The sequence below is a fragment of the Nelumbo nucifera genome, chromosome 4 (genome assembly GCF_055504915.1).
Source record: "Nelumbo nucifera cultivar China Antique chromosome 4, China Antique-T2T, whole genome shotgun sequence".
Taxonomy (NCBI): Eukaryota; Viridiplantae; Streptophyta; class Magnoliopsida; order Proteales; family Nelumbonaceae; genus Nelumbo; species Nelumbo nucifera.
The window spans coordinates 6,551,285-6,570,241 of record NC_142652.1 but is presented as its reverse complement, the minus strand read 5'-3'; the positions used below and the strand labels follow the sequence as shown (position 1 = coordinate 6,570,241).

Sequence of the window (18,957 nt, the reverse complement as noted above, 5' to 3'; positions counted from 1 at the left end):
TCTATTAATGTCTCAGTTTATGTTTAACAAATATCTAGCACAAGTTCCGCAACACACACTCACACGAGAAAAGGGAGAAGTCCACTGGTCCAACTCAACTCCTCCCCATCTCCTGCACACACTCTCTCTCTCTCGACTGAGAATTGAAAAACCTTGAAAAAGAAAATATAAAACAGAAACGAATACAACGAGAAAAAGAGGGGAAAAAACATTTTTTTTCCTCCCTCAATTCATCACTCTGAAGACCTCTCTGGCTTTGTTTCTCTCTCTTTCTTTCCCATGACTGACGGCTCCAATCGCAGAATCCTCGATATGGGTTTTACTTGCCATCTGTTTCTCTATGATACCCACATCTCTGTTTCCACTCTATCCATTTCCTTTTTTTTCTAGCACTACCTTCCACTGTCAATAGAGTTTCTCATGCTTTTCCATGGCTGGTCGTGGTCGCATCAATTTTTGAACACGAAACATGGGTTCATGACTTCATTCCCCCTTATTTTCATTTGCTGATTACGAGCACATATTTTCGTGTTCCTTATTTTTGTCTCTCCCTTTGTCGAGTTCGAGTATTTTCTTGTTCCCGCACTCTCCCCGACGCTCACATTTATAAGCGATTATTCTTTAAACCCAAGCAATGACTTTGTTTTCATTTTTTTGTGCTCTTTAAAACCCACAACTTCGTTTTCGCTATAACGCTCTAGAACAGCCGCTCTTGCTGTTTCTCTATCTATTGTCTTTTAGATGCTTGCTCTAGGGAAGAAGAACAAGTAAACCATGTATTTGTCCGAAAAGCCTCGCCCGATCGATTTCTATAAGGAGGAAGGGAGGGACATGATGATTGAAGTAGTTGGTAATGGCGGGTTGCCGCCCCAGCAACAACCGCAGCAGCCGCAGCAACAGATGATTCTTGCAGAGAGCAGTGGAGAAGACCATGAGGTCAAGGCTCCCAAGAAGCGAGCGGAAACTTGGGTCCAGGATGAAACTCGAAGCCTCATCAGTCTTCGCCGAGAAATGGACAGTCTTTTCAACACTTCTAAGTCGAATAAGCACCTCTGGGAACAGATTTCGTCAAAGATGAGAGAGAAAGGCTTCGATCGTTCACCAACCATGTGCACCGACAAGTGGAGGAATTTGTTGAAGGAGTTCAAGAAGGCAAAGCATCAAGATAGAGGTAGTGGCTCGGCTAAGATGTCTTACTACAAGGAACTGGAGGAATTACTCAGAGAGAGAAGCAAAAATGCGCCTTACAAGAGTCCCACGCCTTCTAAGGTCGACTCCTACATACAATTCTCAGATAAAGGTACGCGTTCTTCCTTTTCTGCTTAATTTTGTTTAATCAACACGGGACAACTCTTTTGTACACCTTTTCTAGAATTTGAATTTGTACATCGGTTTTTTTTTTTAACAATTTAGCTTAATGAATTGATGAGATTTTATAAAGCCTTGAAATTTCATAGATAAAGTTGGGTGGGTGTTGGTTATTACCTTAATTGAAGTCTTTAATGAGTATTGGATATTTATCTACAGAAATAATTCCATTGCCTGGAAAGTTTCCTTGAAGCCATGTTCGATATACCTAATAAAAACCAGTGATGGCAATTGCTTTTTCTTGCCTCCTAGACGTTAGGCGCTGAAAAGTTCTTAAGGGAAGGGGGACTCCATAGCTTTGTTCAAGCATTTATTGGTTCTGTTCTTGAAGCTTGCCTTCTGTTGATTCTGAATGATGAGGCTCCAAAACATCTATATGACATACGCTTTTTTTCCTTGTCACCATCGCTTAAAGTATTTTGCACATCTCTTAACTCTTGCTAGGCAGTCCTCTAATGAAGCTACACATCTATCACCTTGCTTGGTTCCTTGTCCTTGTTCGATGCAATGTTTATAGATATACCATTCTACTGTGTTTTCCTTTTTGAAGTTTATGTAAAGAATGAGATGTTGCCTATCAAAGTTATGGAGAGCTCTCTTTGTTCAGTAGCCCATGCATTAAAGAGAGTAGTGCTTTCTTTGGTATGTTGCCATCTCTTTACCCAAGTAGTTCATTTGTAAAGGATGGACTGATTGTTCATATTTGTGCATTTAGTATATCCCTTTATGTACTACCCACTATTTTCCATATAATTTAATACATATCAGAATGGTATAAAATATTAGAACATCTCAGTTATCTAATAAGAAAAGGATAGCTATTGTTCATGATAGAACCTCAGTTGAATAAAATTTCTTTACCATATGGCACATCTGTTCTGTCTTGCTCCATTCATGAACCTAAATCTGGAGTGTGTGCATGTAAGTTGGCACACGCTTAGATCTCTCTCTTTCTCTCTCTCAAATCAGTTGGGCCATCTCCTATGTTGTCTATGTAACATGAAGATGTTGACTTCAAGGGTAACTAGTACCTAAAAATGTAATTGCTGAAGGAAGGGTTGTGAATCTTTAGGTGATAGGAATAAGAGGAGGACGAGGAAGAAAGATGAATCTGATAGAAAATTACAGTGAATCTGGGGAAGAGTCTTACAATAGATCTAGAACTCTTAAGTTGGAGTCTGTCTGACCCAAGGGAGGGGGTAGCTGTAGGTAGTCTCATACTACATAGAAGAATTTCACCTCTCAAGGAAGGTAAATGAAAAGGCAGTGAACACTTAAAAGTTTCATTTCACTAATGTGAAAGGAGGCATGTAATTTGTTACTTATTGAGGAGTTGGTGATAAAAAAGAACTTATTGAGCCAGTACTAGTTGAAGTTTGTCTTATATCAAATCCTAATTGTCACACACAGTACTAGTTGAAGCTTGTCTTATATCAAATGAATTTGCTGGAGTAAACTTATAATGAGTCAAACTTTTTTGTCTTTTGTTTGGTGGGAAGGAGGCACTTCACCTGAGCTTAAAACTGATACGATAAGGCCTTACCCAGTTGCATCATTAACCATTTGCCATACACCATATTGTTGTAAGCCGCTTTTATATGTCATGGATTTTTAAGGAGTTTGATTTTGTGCCTCACTTGTTTGGTAAATTGGTTCAATGAAATCCACAATTTCACGAGGTTTTTGGACATCAAGTGTTTGACAAAATGATGAAAACTTTGGCAGGGGTCATTGCTTGGTGCAATGGTAAAATCTTGGGTTGAGAAGTGCAAGACCATGGGTTTGAATATGATCCTAGTGAAATATTTTAGCTAATTGCTAACATGTTCTTATAGATTGAGCATCACATGGACATGGCATTGTAGAAATATGGTATTCAATAAGCTTCAAATAAGATTTACTTTTTGTAATGGTGTGTCTGGGTAATTGTTATGAAATTTATATCCTATTTATTTTCTACATCTTGTCCGTGTTGTCTGTCATGTGACTTGTATTCCTCCTTGAAACTGAAACCTGTGGGGTATTGGGTTTTATTGCTACCATGTATTTTGTCCTTTTCCTTTGCTCTAAGTTTCTAACCATCAACCAGAACTATTAATCCTTCAAAAGTTTGGTTTCTTACTGATTCTATTACTAACTATGTTTTCTCCTGATAGATGATGAAGAAATAATAACCTTAAAAACCAAAGAGCCTAAATATCCACACCCGGAGGCTAGTAAGAGGGCCAAAAAGCCACATCAAAGCCTCCTCCATTATACAAATTATCCCATGGATCCTTCCTTGGAAAGAGAGACATCCAATGTATTACCTAAATGTTGAAGCTGTGAGAAGGAGATGTTCATTTGAGAGGCCATATATCATATAACATGCATAGCATGAGAAAGTTGTGAATACATGGAAACATCGTCATCTAAGCCTTATTCCCAACTATATGGGGTCGGCTACATGAATCCTGTTTGCCACTGTTCTGTTTAGACTTTAGTGCCATATCCATTGTAAATACATAGAACCATCATTGGAAATTGAGCTTCTAGAATTTCTTATAATCATCTTCAATGCTGACACTAGGAAAAGGAAGATCCTTAGAAGATTTGATGCTTTTTGGAAGAACAATGCTACCATCAGCCTGTTTGCCAAAAAAATTATGAAGAATCATCATTAATCTTCAACTTTTGTTACTTCTAGGGTCAATATGCAAACATGCAGATTATGCTAATGCAATTTTCCAGATTCCTCTATTGTCTGGACATCTTATAATCTTTCAAAACCAGCCTGTTGTGACTATTAGTGGCAATTTCTAATCCACCCATATAAGCCATGGGCCGAATATGGGTTGAATGGTTGAACCACCCATTCGGTCAAATAAAAATCATTGTGTTATGGGTATCCATTGGGTCAACTACATGAAAAAATTCACATACATTACTCTCTGCTAAACTCTCTCTCCCTTCTCCCCTCTCTCCTCTCTCCCTTCTCTCTTCTCTCTCAAATCATTTCTTTCCTCTCTTTTCTCATCTTGTTTCTCTCTCTCCTCTCATTTCTTTGTCTCCCCTGCACTCTCCTTTCTATTTTTCTTTTCTCTCCTACTGATTTTCTCTCTCCTTTCTCCCTCTAATTTTTAATCAAGTTCAATTTTGTGTGTTTAGGTTGAACCACCTGGTAGTGACATTTTTTTTTTGAAGAATCAAGAAAAAAAATTCATTAAAAGAAAAAATTACATCTTAACACCCTTGGTTGTCTAGATGACGTACCAGATACAATCTCAAAGCTTTAAAATGAAAAGGATCTGCATTGCAAGGCTGTAAAACAAGTAAATTCCAGAAATTTGCAATCAAAACAACTTTAGAGACTTAATCAAATTGCCTGATCTTCGTATCAAATTCAATGCTCTGCCCATTCTCCTCCCTCCTTCCTTCTCTCATACCCCTCACCATCCAGCTAAGAAACCTCATCTTCCTCCCCATCTCCCTATTTTCCACCAACTCCAATATCACTCAATCTTGGCCAATCCCTCCTCTTCTCCCCCTTCCTCGTCCCACCCCTTTTTTTCTAAGTATTCTTCCTTTTTCTTTTTCTCTCTATTTTCATTTTTTCAAACTTCCCAAATGCTATTTTCGCGAATCCTTCCCCTCCCCAAAAAACGAAACCAAGAGACTTTCCTATCTCGACCTCCCTCTCCACCAATTTTTTGATTTTCACCTTTCCATTTTGTACTAATTCCTTGACTTCTTGGTCCTTTTGAATCTGTTCTGCGCTCTCTCTCTCTATTCTTGTCCCCAGTCTTTGAAACTTCTCCTTCTTCTCCTTGTTTTTCTTCTTTTGTTCTCCCGATCGCATCCTCTCTCTCCCCTAATCTCTAGAGAACTACATCACCTGACTCTCTATCAATAATATCACTACTTTGCAGAAACCTGTTCACACCAGAATCAGGCACGACCCCACTTATCTCACCTTCCTGTTGTTACTTCGTCTGAGGGGGGGCCGAAAACTGAATTTGCTTTGTTGTCTCCCTATGATCTGTACCAGATGTCCCATTATGTCTCATTCTTTTCCTCTTGTACACCCATTTGTATTTTTTTAAGGTCCCAGCCTTGCCAAGCCGAGTGCCTTGAAAAAATCTTCGTCACATGTGCGATGTTATGATTTCTCGAATTACGTGACTTCTTTTTGGTCATCTCATTAATCTGTTCCTCCTCCTCCTGAAAATTGTTTCCTCTACCCAAATCGATGCCCACCCTTCCAACCTTAACCTCCATGTGGGGTAGTCTATCCTCTACAAGGTTTTCACCCTGTCCTTCAGGGAATTCTTCACCATGAGACACTTCCTTTCCTGTAGCCTCACCTTCAATCTCCAGCTCTACATCAGCGCTAGCATATTGTCTCCTCCCCCTTCCACCTCTCTGATTCTGCAGAGACAAAAAATTTTGGTGTTGTCACGTCTGATTTTTCAAATTCATATCTAGCCTCTAGGGGCAACTCAACTGCATCTCCAGGCTTGGAGAAGCCACAAATCTTGACAAGCTCCTTGCTAACTTGAGGAAAATGCCCGACATCACCAATTGCTGGAAAATATGGGTAGTCGTCGAAAGTCTTTCCTTTTTCCACCTACTATCCTCTTCCTCCCATTTTTGTCATACTCAGCTATCACCCAAATCCATTCATCTCCTTTTTTTTTTTCTCTAGCCACATTCGAATATCTTCTCCTTGTTAATCCACTCCTTTAAAGTTTGGTCTGCTAAGCCAGGAGACTTTCTCTTGTCGCCACTCACCCTTCCTTCTCTTGAACCATTTTTCCACCTTGCTTCTTTGCTCTTCGATGATGTAGACCTGAACTTTCTTCTGGATTTCTTTTGGGCAGTATAAATTCTACAAGGGACTGCATTGTTCAAAGGTAGCAACATCTCTCGTCTTCCTTTGTGTCAAACTCGAAATACCAGAGTTGTAACCAATAGTTTTAATTGAAGACTTGCTGGGATTATCCAGCACGTTGCTAAAAGACCTCAGAATTCCGCTAAGTTCGGAGTACTCTCCCCTGAAACCTGACCCATTCTTTTTGCTTGTATTATAACAAAACCTATTTGGGTCAAATTGGGTACCCGAATTTGAAGAGGGCATCCTCTTCCTTTTCTTGAGCCTCATTTCCCCCTTCTCAAAATCATTTAGGGGGTGTTCTTTTTTTTGGATTTGGAGAGGGGGGAAAGTTGGTCAATGGGATTTTGGTTCCCATTGACCAAGGATCCCATGTTCTTTTTCAGCTTTATGTGGGGACTAGGGAAAGTTTATTTTCCTGGGTATCACTTTCTTGGGAAAGTGAGGAAAGTGATACCCATCTCCTAGGTGGGTAAATAACTTTCCCACATAGGTGGAAAGTTGCCAACACTTGAATGGGACAAAAATGCCCCTTTTAATAATGGATTTCTATGACTAAAATGGTCATTGCCTTATTTACCTGGGAAATAAAAGAACATGGGTAAATGCACTTACTTGGGTAAGTGTTTCCCAGGAAAAACTTAGGTAATTGCATTTACCCGGGTAAGTAACTTACCGAAAAGCGAATGGGGCCTTAAAGTTTTCTTCCTTTCTGAGGAATGAAACTTATTTCTCTTTCCCCCCGCCCATTGACAGTATCCTGTCCAAGCTCTTGCTGCCATGTGTCCTCCACCCTACCACATCAGCATCATCTTCAATCTCGGCCTTTCCCCCACAACGACACTTCATGTTCCGTCGTTATCCAAACCCTCGTCCACACACCCTTCGAGAAAACCTCAACTGATCGAGGGACGTCTTCCAGCTTCACTTCGACGATTTCCACTATTGCATAGCGGAAATTCGTCATGCTGCAAGAGATGAAGACTCCTCCAATCGCCGCCGTTATCTTTTCCAGAATTGTCTTCTTCTAGAGGTTGAAAGGAAGTACGAATAACCTGATAGCAAAGGCTCCATTGTGAAGCTCCTTACTATTGCAGGAGATTGTCCAACTCTGCACCAATATCACTCCCAGCTCTGTTTCAAAGCTATTGAACTCTACTATTCTGTCTCCAACAACCAAAAATGCTCTTCTTTTATCAAAAGGGATGACCTACACACCTGTAACCACTTGAAGTTTCTTTTTCAGAACATTCAAAATAATCCTCCAGTCCAAAACATCTCTACCTGCTTCCAACACCAGTCTCCTCTCCCATCCTTCTGAGTAACCAACCTCCACCCCGATCCCTGTTTTCCTTTGGGAAGACATACCAAATATTTTCTATTATTGCCACAGACCTCAGTTACAGCCACAAACCAACCCTTCAGGTTAGATTTTAAAACCACATCGTATTTTCTCCCTCGAAGTTCCGACGAATTCATTCAACCAATTTTCTTTACAGAAATAAGTGCTCCATCAATGAACCCTTTCAGCCAACATGTGGTAGTGACATGCAATGCAACACTATGAGAAACCCACAGTTTTTTTTCCTTACTAAGGATTCATTTACAGCACCTGTTAGAAGAAGTATTCTGCTACAAGTTGAGGGGGCTAGAAGAGCTAGGGGCAGCCAAAGAAGACCTGGATGGAAATAGTGAGAAATGATTTAAGCACCATAATTTAATGATGGATATGGTACTGAACAGAATGGAATGGTGAAACAGGATTCATGTAACCAATCCTGTTGGGAGATGAAGGATTAATTTACATAAGTTTAAATCATCCAAAAAAAATTAAATGGGCCAAAATGAGTCGGTTAGGTTGGGTTGCAGCCCATGTACAATGTTAGAAATACGGGTTATTAGTTGGTGTGGGTAGTTGGTGGATGGTTCGATCTTCAACCCACATCCAACCCAAGCCAAACCATCTATTTGTCACTCCTGTCTGACTAATAAAGAAACATTGCATGAAAAAGAACCACTTCAACTTAGAAAAGAAGGGCAGGTTGGAAAATGCAGCTGATAATGATTATTGTGATGCTAATAAATATGATTTTCCTGGTAGAATGCATAAATATATTTGCAATGTCAGGCTTTAGTTTCGGAAACAAATTGTTCTCTTCCTCCCCAATTGATTTCCTAATTATGTATATACTTGTCCTATGGGTCTATTTTCATGGTGAACACTTAAGTACAACCTTAGCCTGATTGTATTTTTATGACTTATGGCTGGTAAGTTTAGCTTTATAGAGCATCCTGGATCTGGTTCAAGAGTTCAGGATATGTGCATTCTGACCATGGCCCAAATCCCTTTTTTGGATCAGTCCAAAGTCCCTAAATCATACAGCAAATTTACTGCATTTTGTTTGTCAGGAAATAGAATTTTATAGAGCTCTGTATGCTTGATTTCGCTCTTTGAGTACTCCTTAAAAACTCTCAGGCTATGTTATCAAACTGTCAGGTCTGAGTTGCATCTGAATTATTAATCTATTGTTTAAGCAAAACTTTTTAGCAGCATATTAAAATCTTTTTGCTTTCAGAAGGCTTCAACATCTATTCTGACAATTGTTTGACTGTTCTTGGTTCTTAGGTCTTGAAGATGCTAGCATTCCTTTTGGTTCCGTGGAAGGTACTGTTGAAATTTTATTTGGGTGTTAAAATTCTTTCTTCATCTCTGAATTCTTTTTTTGGTAGTATGCTTTTATAATTTACTTGACAGAGTAGGTTGTGTAATTTGGACTAATGAGTTACAGGTTCTATTATTGGGTTTCTTTTGATAAACTTCATTCGGTTGTGGTAAAGCTTACTCATATGTTATGGTTCATATTCTTTTTTTTTTTTTGTGAGAAAAGTTTAAAGTATTGTTATTCGTTATTTATCGAAAAAAAGTTTAAAGTATTGTCTTAAGAAAAAGTAAACAAATACACCCATTACAACCAACAGAGTCAGGAACTGTGCAACCCAAATATCTCAATCAGATCTTCTTACGAATATTCATGAACAAAAATTGTGTATATGTTATGGTTTTTATGATGGACAAGTTGGCATTTATCCAGTTTGGTTAATTGGTTCGTTCCTAAAGTAGCATGGATAATATGTGTCTTCTATATTGTTGAGAGAAGTCTGAATTTGTTTCTACATGTGCTTTGGTACCAATGACACACTGCAATTAGAACAAAAAAAGCAAAGAAAAAAAAGAAGGAAAATCTCCAATTAGAAGAGAAAGAAGCAAATAAAGAAATTGGATGTCACAATAAGGTGAGATGGATTTCTGTTTGCTTTGTGCTAATTATTAATATCTAGGTTATTAGTTGACTGATGATGTCATTTTTAAGTCCAAGATATCATTGTTCTCAACTAATCAAACAGAATGCATATATATAAATTCAAATATTTTTTGATGATGATGATGATGGATTAAGGAATATTTTGGTTTACCATCAATGGCATAGCTATATATTGCGTCAGAAAAATTCAATCCTTCTATTGGTTTCATTTCTATATATGTAGTGCAATGTTTTAAAAGCTAAAATCGAAGAAAAACACAAGTGCCTTTTACTGCCTGATGTGTAAGGGGATGTGCACACCTAGACAAATCAAGGTGCAGATTTTTTAAAAAATAAAAAATAAATAAAGGCACTAGTACATTAAATAATTAATTATTTTTAAAAGCTTATAAGCTCAAAACAAAATACATAAACATAAAATATAAAACAAGTTTAATGTGAAAGTGAAAGAAAACAAATGTGGATTGTTCTGAAGTGCCTGAAGCACTCAACATCTAAAGCATGTGAAGTTCTGAATGTGTTTGTCTATCTCCTAGTTGCATTACTTAAAATAGCTAGTATGATGTCAGGTTTCTGGCATTCCTAATCCTAGGAGGTTGGTGCCTTACACTAATATCTCTTCAGGGGCCCTTAAGGCAAATCCAAACAAGTCCATGCAGGGGGTTTGGAGGGAACACTGATGGCCTGAATTTTTTGCCCAGTATATAAAGAGGCTGGTTTTTATGATTTTGGTTGTAGTTCATTCTATTTTAGGGTTAGGGATTAGAGATCAATTAAGAAGAAACACAATGTCTCCCTTGTTTTCTTCCTCCTCTTTTCTTCTACTGCTGGAATCCTTTTTTCCTCTTCTGTTATCATTTTCTTCTTATTTTTTACTGATTACCTACTTCTACTTGGTACAAGAGCTCCATTAGGATCCTTGGAGTGGCTTCCATTCTAGTTTAGGGTCAGCGGACTGCATGGAATAAGAAGAAGGCTGATTGCTCTCAGTTTTGGTGCCCTTTCAATTCTTTGACACAATGACACTTTCTTGGAGATCCGCTGCTGGAGTCTTTGACCTCTCTAGAGGAATTGGTGGACCTTCTTGGGTTAGGGTTTTAGTGTAGAATTCTTCTCAGACCTTTTCCCCTTGGAGTTTCTTGTTGTTTTGGGCCTCAGATTGATCTGCCTAGAAATTTTTACTGGGAGTGTTTGCAGAGGTTAAGTGGTGATTTACCCTTTAACCAGGCTCCTGGGTTGTTTCTAGCGCTGTTTTTCCAAGAATCAGTTTGATCTGGTCTAGGAAGTTTTCCTTTGCCTTCTTTTGGAGTTTAAGATTGTTTGAAAAGCAATGGATGCTGGTGGGAGTGACCAGAAGTCTGCCAGTGATTATGGATGATTCTGGTAGGTGTTGGAGACACCCAGAATGCGGGATTAATAACTATTGTGAAATTGGATGGTGCAAACTACTAAGAATGGGCTCAAACTGCATGGATGGCTATTGGTGCAAGAGGGAAATTGGATATATCATTGGGGACACAGAAACTAGGAGCCTTAAATACATCATATACCAAATAGGTGCAAGAGAACTATATGATGATGACTGATTATGTACCTCATGCAGCTACATTAGTAAGAACTTCTCATAGATAAACACCAAAACAGAATTCAGGCCATGAAAGTGGCTTGTGCCTACCAGTTGAGGAGTCGGGTGAATAGCCTGTGTTAATCTACTAGTTCGAACAAGAAAGAGAGCAAGAGAACTCAGGGGCGTCAAGAATAATCGACCCACCCCAAAGAATCTCTTTTATATTAAAGAATATGTACAATTACAAGAATTCCCATATAGGGCTGAAATAGAAAAAGGAATAAAGAATACAAGTAATGTAATGTACTAATGTACAACAGGGATTGTACTAATAAAGTACATCAAGTCACAAAATCTCTACATTCCCCTTCAAACTGATGTGCAGACATAAGCATCAGTTTGCCTACAAGAAAGAGGTGTCGAGCTGTAGTCATAGCCTTGGTGAAGATATCAGCATGCATGTCTGAGGCTATGTGAGGAATTGATATAGATCCAACAACAAAAAGATCTCGAATAAAGTGATAGTCCACCTCGATATGCTTAGTCCTCTCATGGAAGACAAGGTTAGATGCAATCTTAATAGCACTCATATTGTTTGCATAGAGAGGAATAGGAGTTGGAAGGTGAGTACCAAGATCCATAAAGAGAGACTGTAGCCAAACAATCTCACTGCAAATAGAAGACACTGCCTTATACTCTGCTTCAATGTAAGACTTGGAGATTGCTATTGCTTCTTACACTCCCAATAGATGAGTGAATCACCCATAAAGACACACCACCCAGAAGTGGACCTGTGGGTGTCAGGGCAACCAGCCCAATTTGCATCAACATATGCTCTCAATTGAATAGGTGAGGAGGGGGAGAAGAACAATCCCTACGAAGTCGTGCCTCTAAGATAACAAATGACTTAATGAACAATAGTCATATGAGCTGATGAGGAGCACAAACAAATTGATCGATAACCTGAACAACATGAGAAATATCAAGTTGAGTCATAGAGAGATAAATGAGAGACCCCGCAGCTGGCGATACAAGGTAGTATTAGGAAGCAATGGACCTTCAGATTTAGATAAATTAACATTCAGATCTAGAGGTGTGTCAATATGTTTGTCATCAGTAATGTTAGCAACTTTAACAAGGTAAGAGACATATTTTTGCTGACAAACAAAATACCCCCAATCACTATAATGAACTCCCAGACCCAAGAAATAGGTGAGGGGGCCCAAGTCCTTCATGTGGAAGGAATTATGAACTAAGGACTTCAACTCACAAATACCTTCATCATCTTTCCTAGTCAACATGTCATCAACATACAATAGAAGAATGATAATACCCTGAAGCAGTCGCCTAACAAAGAGAGAGTGATTAGAGGAGCTCTAGCTACATCTAGCAGCAACTACAGCATCTCGAAAGCATTCAAATCATGCACGGGGAGCCTGTTTCAGGCTATATAGGGATTTTTTTTTCAATTTGAACAAGAATGAGAGCAAGAGAATTCAGGGGTGTCAAGAATAGTTGACCCCACCCCAAAGGGCCTCTTTTATATTAAAGAATATGAACAATTACAAGAATGCCGATATATGGTTGAAAGAGAAAAAGGAATAAAGAATACAAGTAATGTAATATACAATAGGGACTATACTAATAAGATACATCAAGTAATAGAATCTCTACAATCTGAAGTTGGGGGATAAGTCACTTGAAGTTTATTTTTCATCCTTGAAGACTTTGTGACAGGAGTTTGAGATTAAAGACCTAGGAGAACTCATAATTTTTGGGAATTGAAGTGGCAAGGTGTAAACATGGGATCTTTATTTCATTATGTGATTATGTCCTAGACTTGTTGTAAGAGACAAGGAAGCTTGGTGTAAACTAGCTAATTCTCCAATTGATTAAAATCATAGGATTAGTGCCTCTGATGGGGAATTGGTTAAAGATGTTGGGTGGTATCAACAATTGGTAGGAAAATTGTTACATTTATGCATGATGACACGAGCTGACACCTATGCAGTATAAGTGTAGTGAATTGGTATATGCATGCTCCTCGGACTTCACATAGGGCAGCCGTTGATAGAAAAGCTGCTTATTTGAAGAAACATCCAAGTCGAGGTGTATTGTTTGCTAATCATGGTCTTGTCAACTGTCAAGTTGGAAGCCTATACAAATGTAGCTTGGGCAGGAGGGAGCTCTGTCTCCTGGAAAAGCAAGCAGTCAGTTGTGGCTAGATCATGTGCAAAAGTTGAGTATAGATCTATGGCTCATGGTGTATCTGAGTTACTTTGGCTTTGATCTCTTTTAGGAGAGCTGGGTATCAATGTAGAGCAGCCTATGATGTTATATTGTGGTAATCATACATTAATAATTATAGTACATAATCCAGTTCAGCATTATAGGACTAAACACATTGAAGTGGATAGATATTTTATTAGGGACAGGGTATCGTCAAGAGAGATTTGGTTGCCTTTTGTCTCATCTGAGATGGTTGGCTGATATCTTCACTAAAGGAGTTGCAAGGAACAAGTTAGAGCATGATGTATGCAATGATTTAAAAACGTGTCTAGACGCACAGGCGAGGCACATTTTAGGGCTGATATCTTCACTTAAGTAAATGCGTTGCATTTTTTAGCATTTTTGGCCTTGCGTGCCTCGGGCGCAAAATGGCCCTTGCACTTTAAAAACATTGGATCTATGCAAGTTGGTAAGGATTAACATATATTCCCAAATTGATGGGAAGTGTTGTCAGTTGCTCATTTGTGGGCCTTTTATTTCTCTTCTTCTTCTTGGGTTCTCTTCTCTCCTACTACTGAAACCCTAATTTCCTCTTTTGCTTTCATCTTCTTATTTTTTGCTGATTACGAACTTCTACTACTTCAAAGTTAATAAATGATTGCTGGTACACAAGTACCAACAATGTTTTAAAACACGGCATGACGTGAGGCATTCCACTACTCAGAGGAATCAGGTGAGAATGCAAGAGGCGTAAGCCTCCTCAAGAGAAGGGAGGGATGAGGTGTACCAAAGGTGCATGCCTTGTACAAAAGCCGTTTGATGTGTACACCCCAAGGACCTAAGGTATATGGCATGCCTTGCCTAGATGTGTTCTTCTAGGCCTATACCTACCTCTAACACCTTAAAACACTGCTTATAAAAGGTGCATGCATGGACCAAAGCACAAGTCATACCAAGTATGTGCCTCTTGAAAGAGGGTTGTAGTGAGGTCAGGGTTTTAAATGCACAAGGCACAAAAAATCGCAAGGGCCAATTTGTGCCTGAGGCACAAGGCGCAAGGCAAGGCGCTCACCTTTTTAAGCAAGGCGCAAAATTACAAAAAAAAGGCTAAAAAATAAAAAAAAAATCAGAAAATTAAAAAAATGCAAAAAATTCAAAAAAATTAAACATAATGTTAATAAAAAAATATAAACTTAAATTTTAAAATAAATGTTTTAAAAAACCTAGTATCTAAAATTAAAATACATAAACATAGCATGTAAAGCGTATTCAAATGAAAATTTAAAAATAAAAGCAAACATATAAAGCATTTTCAAACATGTAAAACCCACAATCTCTTTTTTTCTTTAATTGCATTGCCTCAAGTAGCTAATGTGATGTAAAACATATTGCATTCTTGATTCTATGAGTCGCCTTTGTACCATTCCCCTCGAGGCAAGCCCAAACAAGTCTATGTTAGGGTCTGAAATTCTTATTTCTCACATTATTGCAACATATGCATGCATTTGTCACAATTTTGAACTTTGAGGTTTCCTGCATCATCCAAACAGAAAAAATGTAACCTTCTAGTTAGCAAATCTGCGGCTGAACTGGTTGACCTTGCCAATGGTTTAGCGAACCGGATGGTCTAGACTGATTGAGTGGTTGGCTATGTGACTATCTTAGTGACTTATCCATTTTGATCAATCACATGTTGAACCAGCTGGTTGGATCAGTTATCACTGTCAACTGTCTTATAAACCAGCCACTTGAATCACTGAACTATTTGATTCGATCATCAGGTTTCAAGTAGATATTGGATAATCTTTTCTTTGGTGTTTTTTCTATTTCTATCATTGACAAAAAAAATATTTTTTATCACAATTTTGTTGAATATGATGAAGATATAAAAGTAGGTATTTTATAATGTCCTTTTACATCCATTTACCTTAAAATTTCTTCATAGATTGTAAAACGTCATCTCAAAAAGACTTGTCCAAACTATATGGGGTGGGTTACATGAATGCTTGGCCATACTGCAGTGCATAAATTGTAGAGGATATATCGATCTACAAGTTATAATTAAATTTTTACAGTTCCTTTCCAGCATCATACAGTTTTCTTTCCTGTTAAATGATTTATGCTGTCATTTACTCAATTGTTTTAAGATGTTAATGGGAGCTGTATTTACTTGAAGTATAGCTGCTGGAAGGTCAACACTTAACCTTGAAAGGCGTTTGGATCATGATGGACATCCTCTGGCCATCACTACAGCTGATGCAGTTGCAGCTACTGGAGTTCCCCCATGGAATTGGAGAGAGACTCCTGGAAATGGTAATGCTATCTAGTTATATTCTGAAGTATGATAACAATTTTTTCCATTATAGACTGTGTAGCAGTGTAGGAAGTAATCATGGGTCAAGAGGCTATATATTATGATTATACTCAAAGTCATTTGTTGTCTGGCTTGGTAAAAGGTGGGGGTTGGGGGATCCAAATTGGAAATAATTTTGATGTCCGGAGTTTGGTTGCCAAATTGTTGTTTTCCCAGCAGAATGAATCATGAATGAGTTCGTTCAAACTGATTTGTATTTCATAGCAAGTACCTACCATTTGGTTGATGAGATCTATTTCCATTACTTGATATTCCAATATAACTTCCAACAATGCTTACGTGTATAACCAGCCTGAAAATTTCTCTTTCATACTTTCTACCTTAACCAAAAAGAGACAAGGAAGTTTCTATTTATATGGCCAGCATAAAAGAATGCTGCGTATAGGTAGTAAAATACAGTAAATAAATTTAATCTAAAATTAGAGATATGATGTAAACTTGTTTTGAGAGTTTCTAATTTGTTGATGTGGAAAATCAATTATAATACAATTGAATAAGATCCTTGAAATCGGTAGATTATATTAATTTGTTAAATAAATCTAACTTAGCTACAGTGAGAATCCAAGATATGAACTTGGCTGAGCGTCACATGAATTGGACAAATTAGTGAGATGGATTCACTGGCCAACCTATGGATCACATTCTTTGGATAGGGCTCAAGTCAAATTCTATTGTAAATCTGGCCAATTCTGGTGTAAAAATCTCAGGTTGTTGTCAATTGCCATTTCCTCAGAAAGCAGACATGTTTAAAACATGGTATCTTATTTAACTTGAAATCAGGTGACTTGATCTCGATGTTGCAGCACAAAGAGCATGAGTGCCATGCTTATTTGTGCCTAGGCTCAGTTTGAAAGAGTGCAAATACAAGGTTTTAGAAATATCACATACAAGGTTTTGCATTCTTTCCAAACTGTATTTCTAAACCTTGTATTTGCACTCTTTCCAAACTTAGCCTGAAGTCCAAAGCATGTTTGTGGGTGCATGTTTGAGAACAAGAACTTCACTCACAAGAAAATTATTGGTGATGGTGCAGCCAAGGCATTGTATAACTGTATGATGGAAAATTAGATGTAATTATATTATGATTTTGAATGCAATCATTGCTACTTCTTTATTCAGAACGTTTTTCAGTTCTGGGTTTGGTCATTAAGCAACATTTTGAGTTATATCAGTCGAGTTTTCTACCTTGCTTCAGAACTACATTTTGACACAAGTTGTTGAGAGATTTTAGTAATTTTCATTCTTCTTTTGTAGGTGGGGAGAGCCACTCCTCTTATGGAGGGAGGGTTATATCAGTCAAGTGGGGGGACTACACTAGAAGGATTGGCATTGATGGCACTGCAGATGCAATTAAGGAGGCAATTAAGTCTGCATTTGGGTTAAGGACTAAGCGAGCATTTTGGTTGGAGGATGAAGATGAGGTTGTTCGGAGCCTTGACAGGGACATGCCGGTGGGAAATTACACCCTTCAGCTCGATGAGGGTAAGTGGGTAACCTGAATTCTTTTTCTTGACAACTTTGTTAAGATTTTGAATTTCTTTCCAGGTAAGGGAATTGGCTTCTTTTCTAGGCTAATTCTGATATCTTGGTTACAGGATTGACAATCAAAGTTTGTCTTTATGATGAATCGGACCGGCTACCTGTTCGTACCGAAGAGAAGACACTATACACCGAAGATGATTTCCGTGATTTCCTTACTAGACGTGGTTGGGTAGGTCTGAGGGAGTTAAGCGGCTTCAGAAGCGTTGATACACTGGATGATCTCCGCCCTGGTGCTATGTATCAGGGTGTGCGACTACTGGGGGACTAGAAATGTTGCTTTGGAAATCCTTACTATCAAGGCATCAAAGCTTTCAGAAATAATTTTTAGGGATTTCGATGTGCATTGATGCCCTTCCTTGAGATGCAATTTAGTGTAATGTTTGCACTACAACTTGCTATTACCCCACTACTGTACTGAGCTTCCTGACCATGGTTGCTTTGTCAGTGGTTTTACTTCTACATTTATTATGATCTTCGCGCCACAACTTGTAGCAGTGTTGCCCAATTGTGTATAGTCCTTTCCTTTGATGAAACCTCTGGTGGCCCATCATCATCATTTACTAGAGACATGAGCAGTGTTGCCCAATAAGACTAAAAAGAAGAGATGTTGTATCGATTTGGGTTTTATACATCTTGCACTCAAAGCTTCAGCTTGAGTAAAGGTTGGATGTACAGTTTGGAGCTTAAAAAGGAGCGTATCCACCCTCATTTTGCAAAGGGTTAAAAGTAACTTTGAACAGTTGTAAAAACCACCAATTTATGGTTCTTTCATTTTCAATTCACAACTCAGAAGTTCAGAAACACCTTCATCGTCATCATTCAGCAGAAGCACTTTCAGTTCTCGGTAAGTGATACACAGGAAAATAAATTTTCTTTGATCCTTGATCCTTATATAAGTTTGAAAAAAAAAATGTAAAATTCATTCACCAATTTTTCTCCCTCTCAAAATTTACAAAAAGAATGCCCCCCTTAATACCTTGTACCAAGGCGTGCACTAACTAATGAAAATTCATTAAAATTTATAGTTGTAATTTTGATTCGCGAAAACCTCAAACATGAGAGTTGAGCGGGGTGGGGACGTGATACGATCTCGTAGTTAGTGCTGTAATTGGATTCAGTAAAGTCCAACTCAGATCCGATTATGAAAAGCCTGCATTTGAATCCAATCAGATTTAAATACCTTGAATTCGAATTTGAATCCTAACAAATTCGGATCGGAATAAGATTTAATCCAATTCCGCTTTAAAATTTTAAAATACAAAAAAAGTTAATTACTTTTCAATTTTTATATAAGATAAATCAATAAAATATACATACTGAATTTATTATATATAAATTCATATATAATATAATATAAAAAATATATTTTATAACTTTAAATATAATTACATACAATTTATATATTAAGATCAATAAATATTATATTATAATTGGATCCAGATTTTACTTGGACCAAATAGAGTCAAATCTGAATCCAATCCAATTACATAAACACAACATCCAAATCCAAGGTAATTGGAACGGGTCTCAGATTTTCATGTATCATTGATATGCCTATTCGTAGTTGAGAGTTTGACCAACCAAAATCACTCTTGTGGTTTTAATAAATTTTCATTGGTTAATATATACCTTAATACAAAGCATTAAGGTTCATAAAAATTAATTTTCAACCTAAAAATAATAT

The 18,957-nt window shown here is 37.8% G+C and overlaps 1 protein-coding gene across 1 annotated transcript; it reads left to right on the top strand.

The window, feature by feature from the left end:
* The first annotated feature begins 14 nt into the window (after nt 1-14).
* Nucleotides 15-17,887, top strand: LOC104591637 (trihelix transcription factor GT-1-like). The gene is made up of 5 exons (XM_010250570.3): nt 15-1,300; nt 8,865-8,903; nt 15,539-15,670; nt 16,986-17,213; nt 17,327-17,887. Exons 1-5 carry the CDS (start codon nt 775-777, stop codon nt 17,539-17,541), a joined length of 1,140 nt encoding a protein of 379 aa, XP_010248872.1. The 5' UTR covers nt 15-774; the 3' UTR covers nt 17,542-17,887.
* Nucleotides 17,888-18,957: the final 1,070 nt, after the last annotated feature.

Bases quoted from the DNA above. Each gene is read 5' to 3' on its own strand.
- LOC104591637 (XM_010250570.3), top strand. From the start codon at position 775: ATGTATTTGTCCGAAAAGCCTCGCCCGATCGATTTCTATAAGGAGGAA. The intron at 8,904-15,538 runs GTACTGTTGAAA...CTTGAAGTATAG, and splicing joins TCCTTTTGGTTCCGTGGAAG to CTGCTGGAAGGTCAACACTT. The intron at 17,214-17,326 runs GTAAGTGGGTAA...TCTTGGTTACAG, and splicing joins CACCCTTCAGCTCGATGAGG to GATTGACAATCAAAGTTTGT.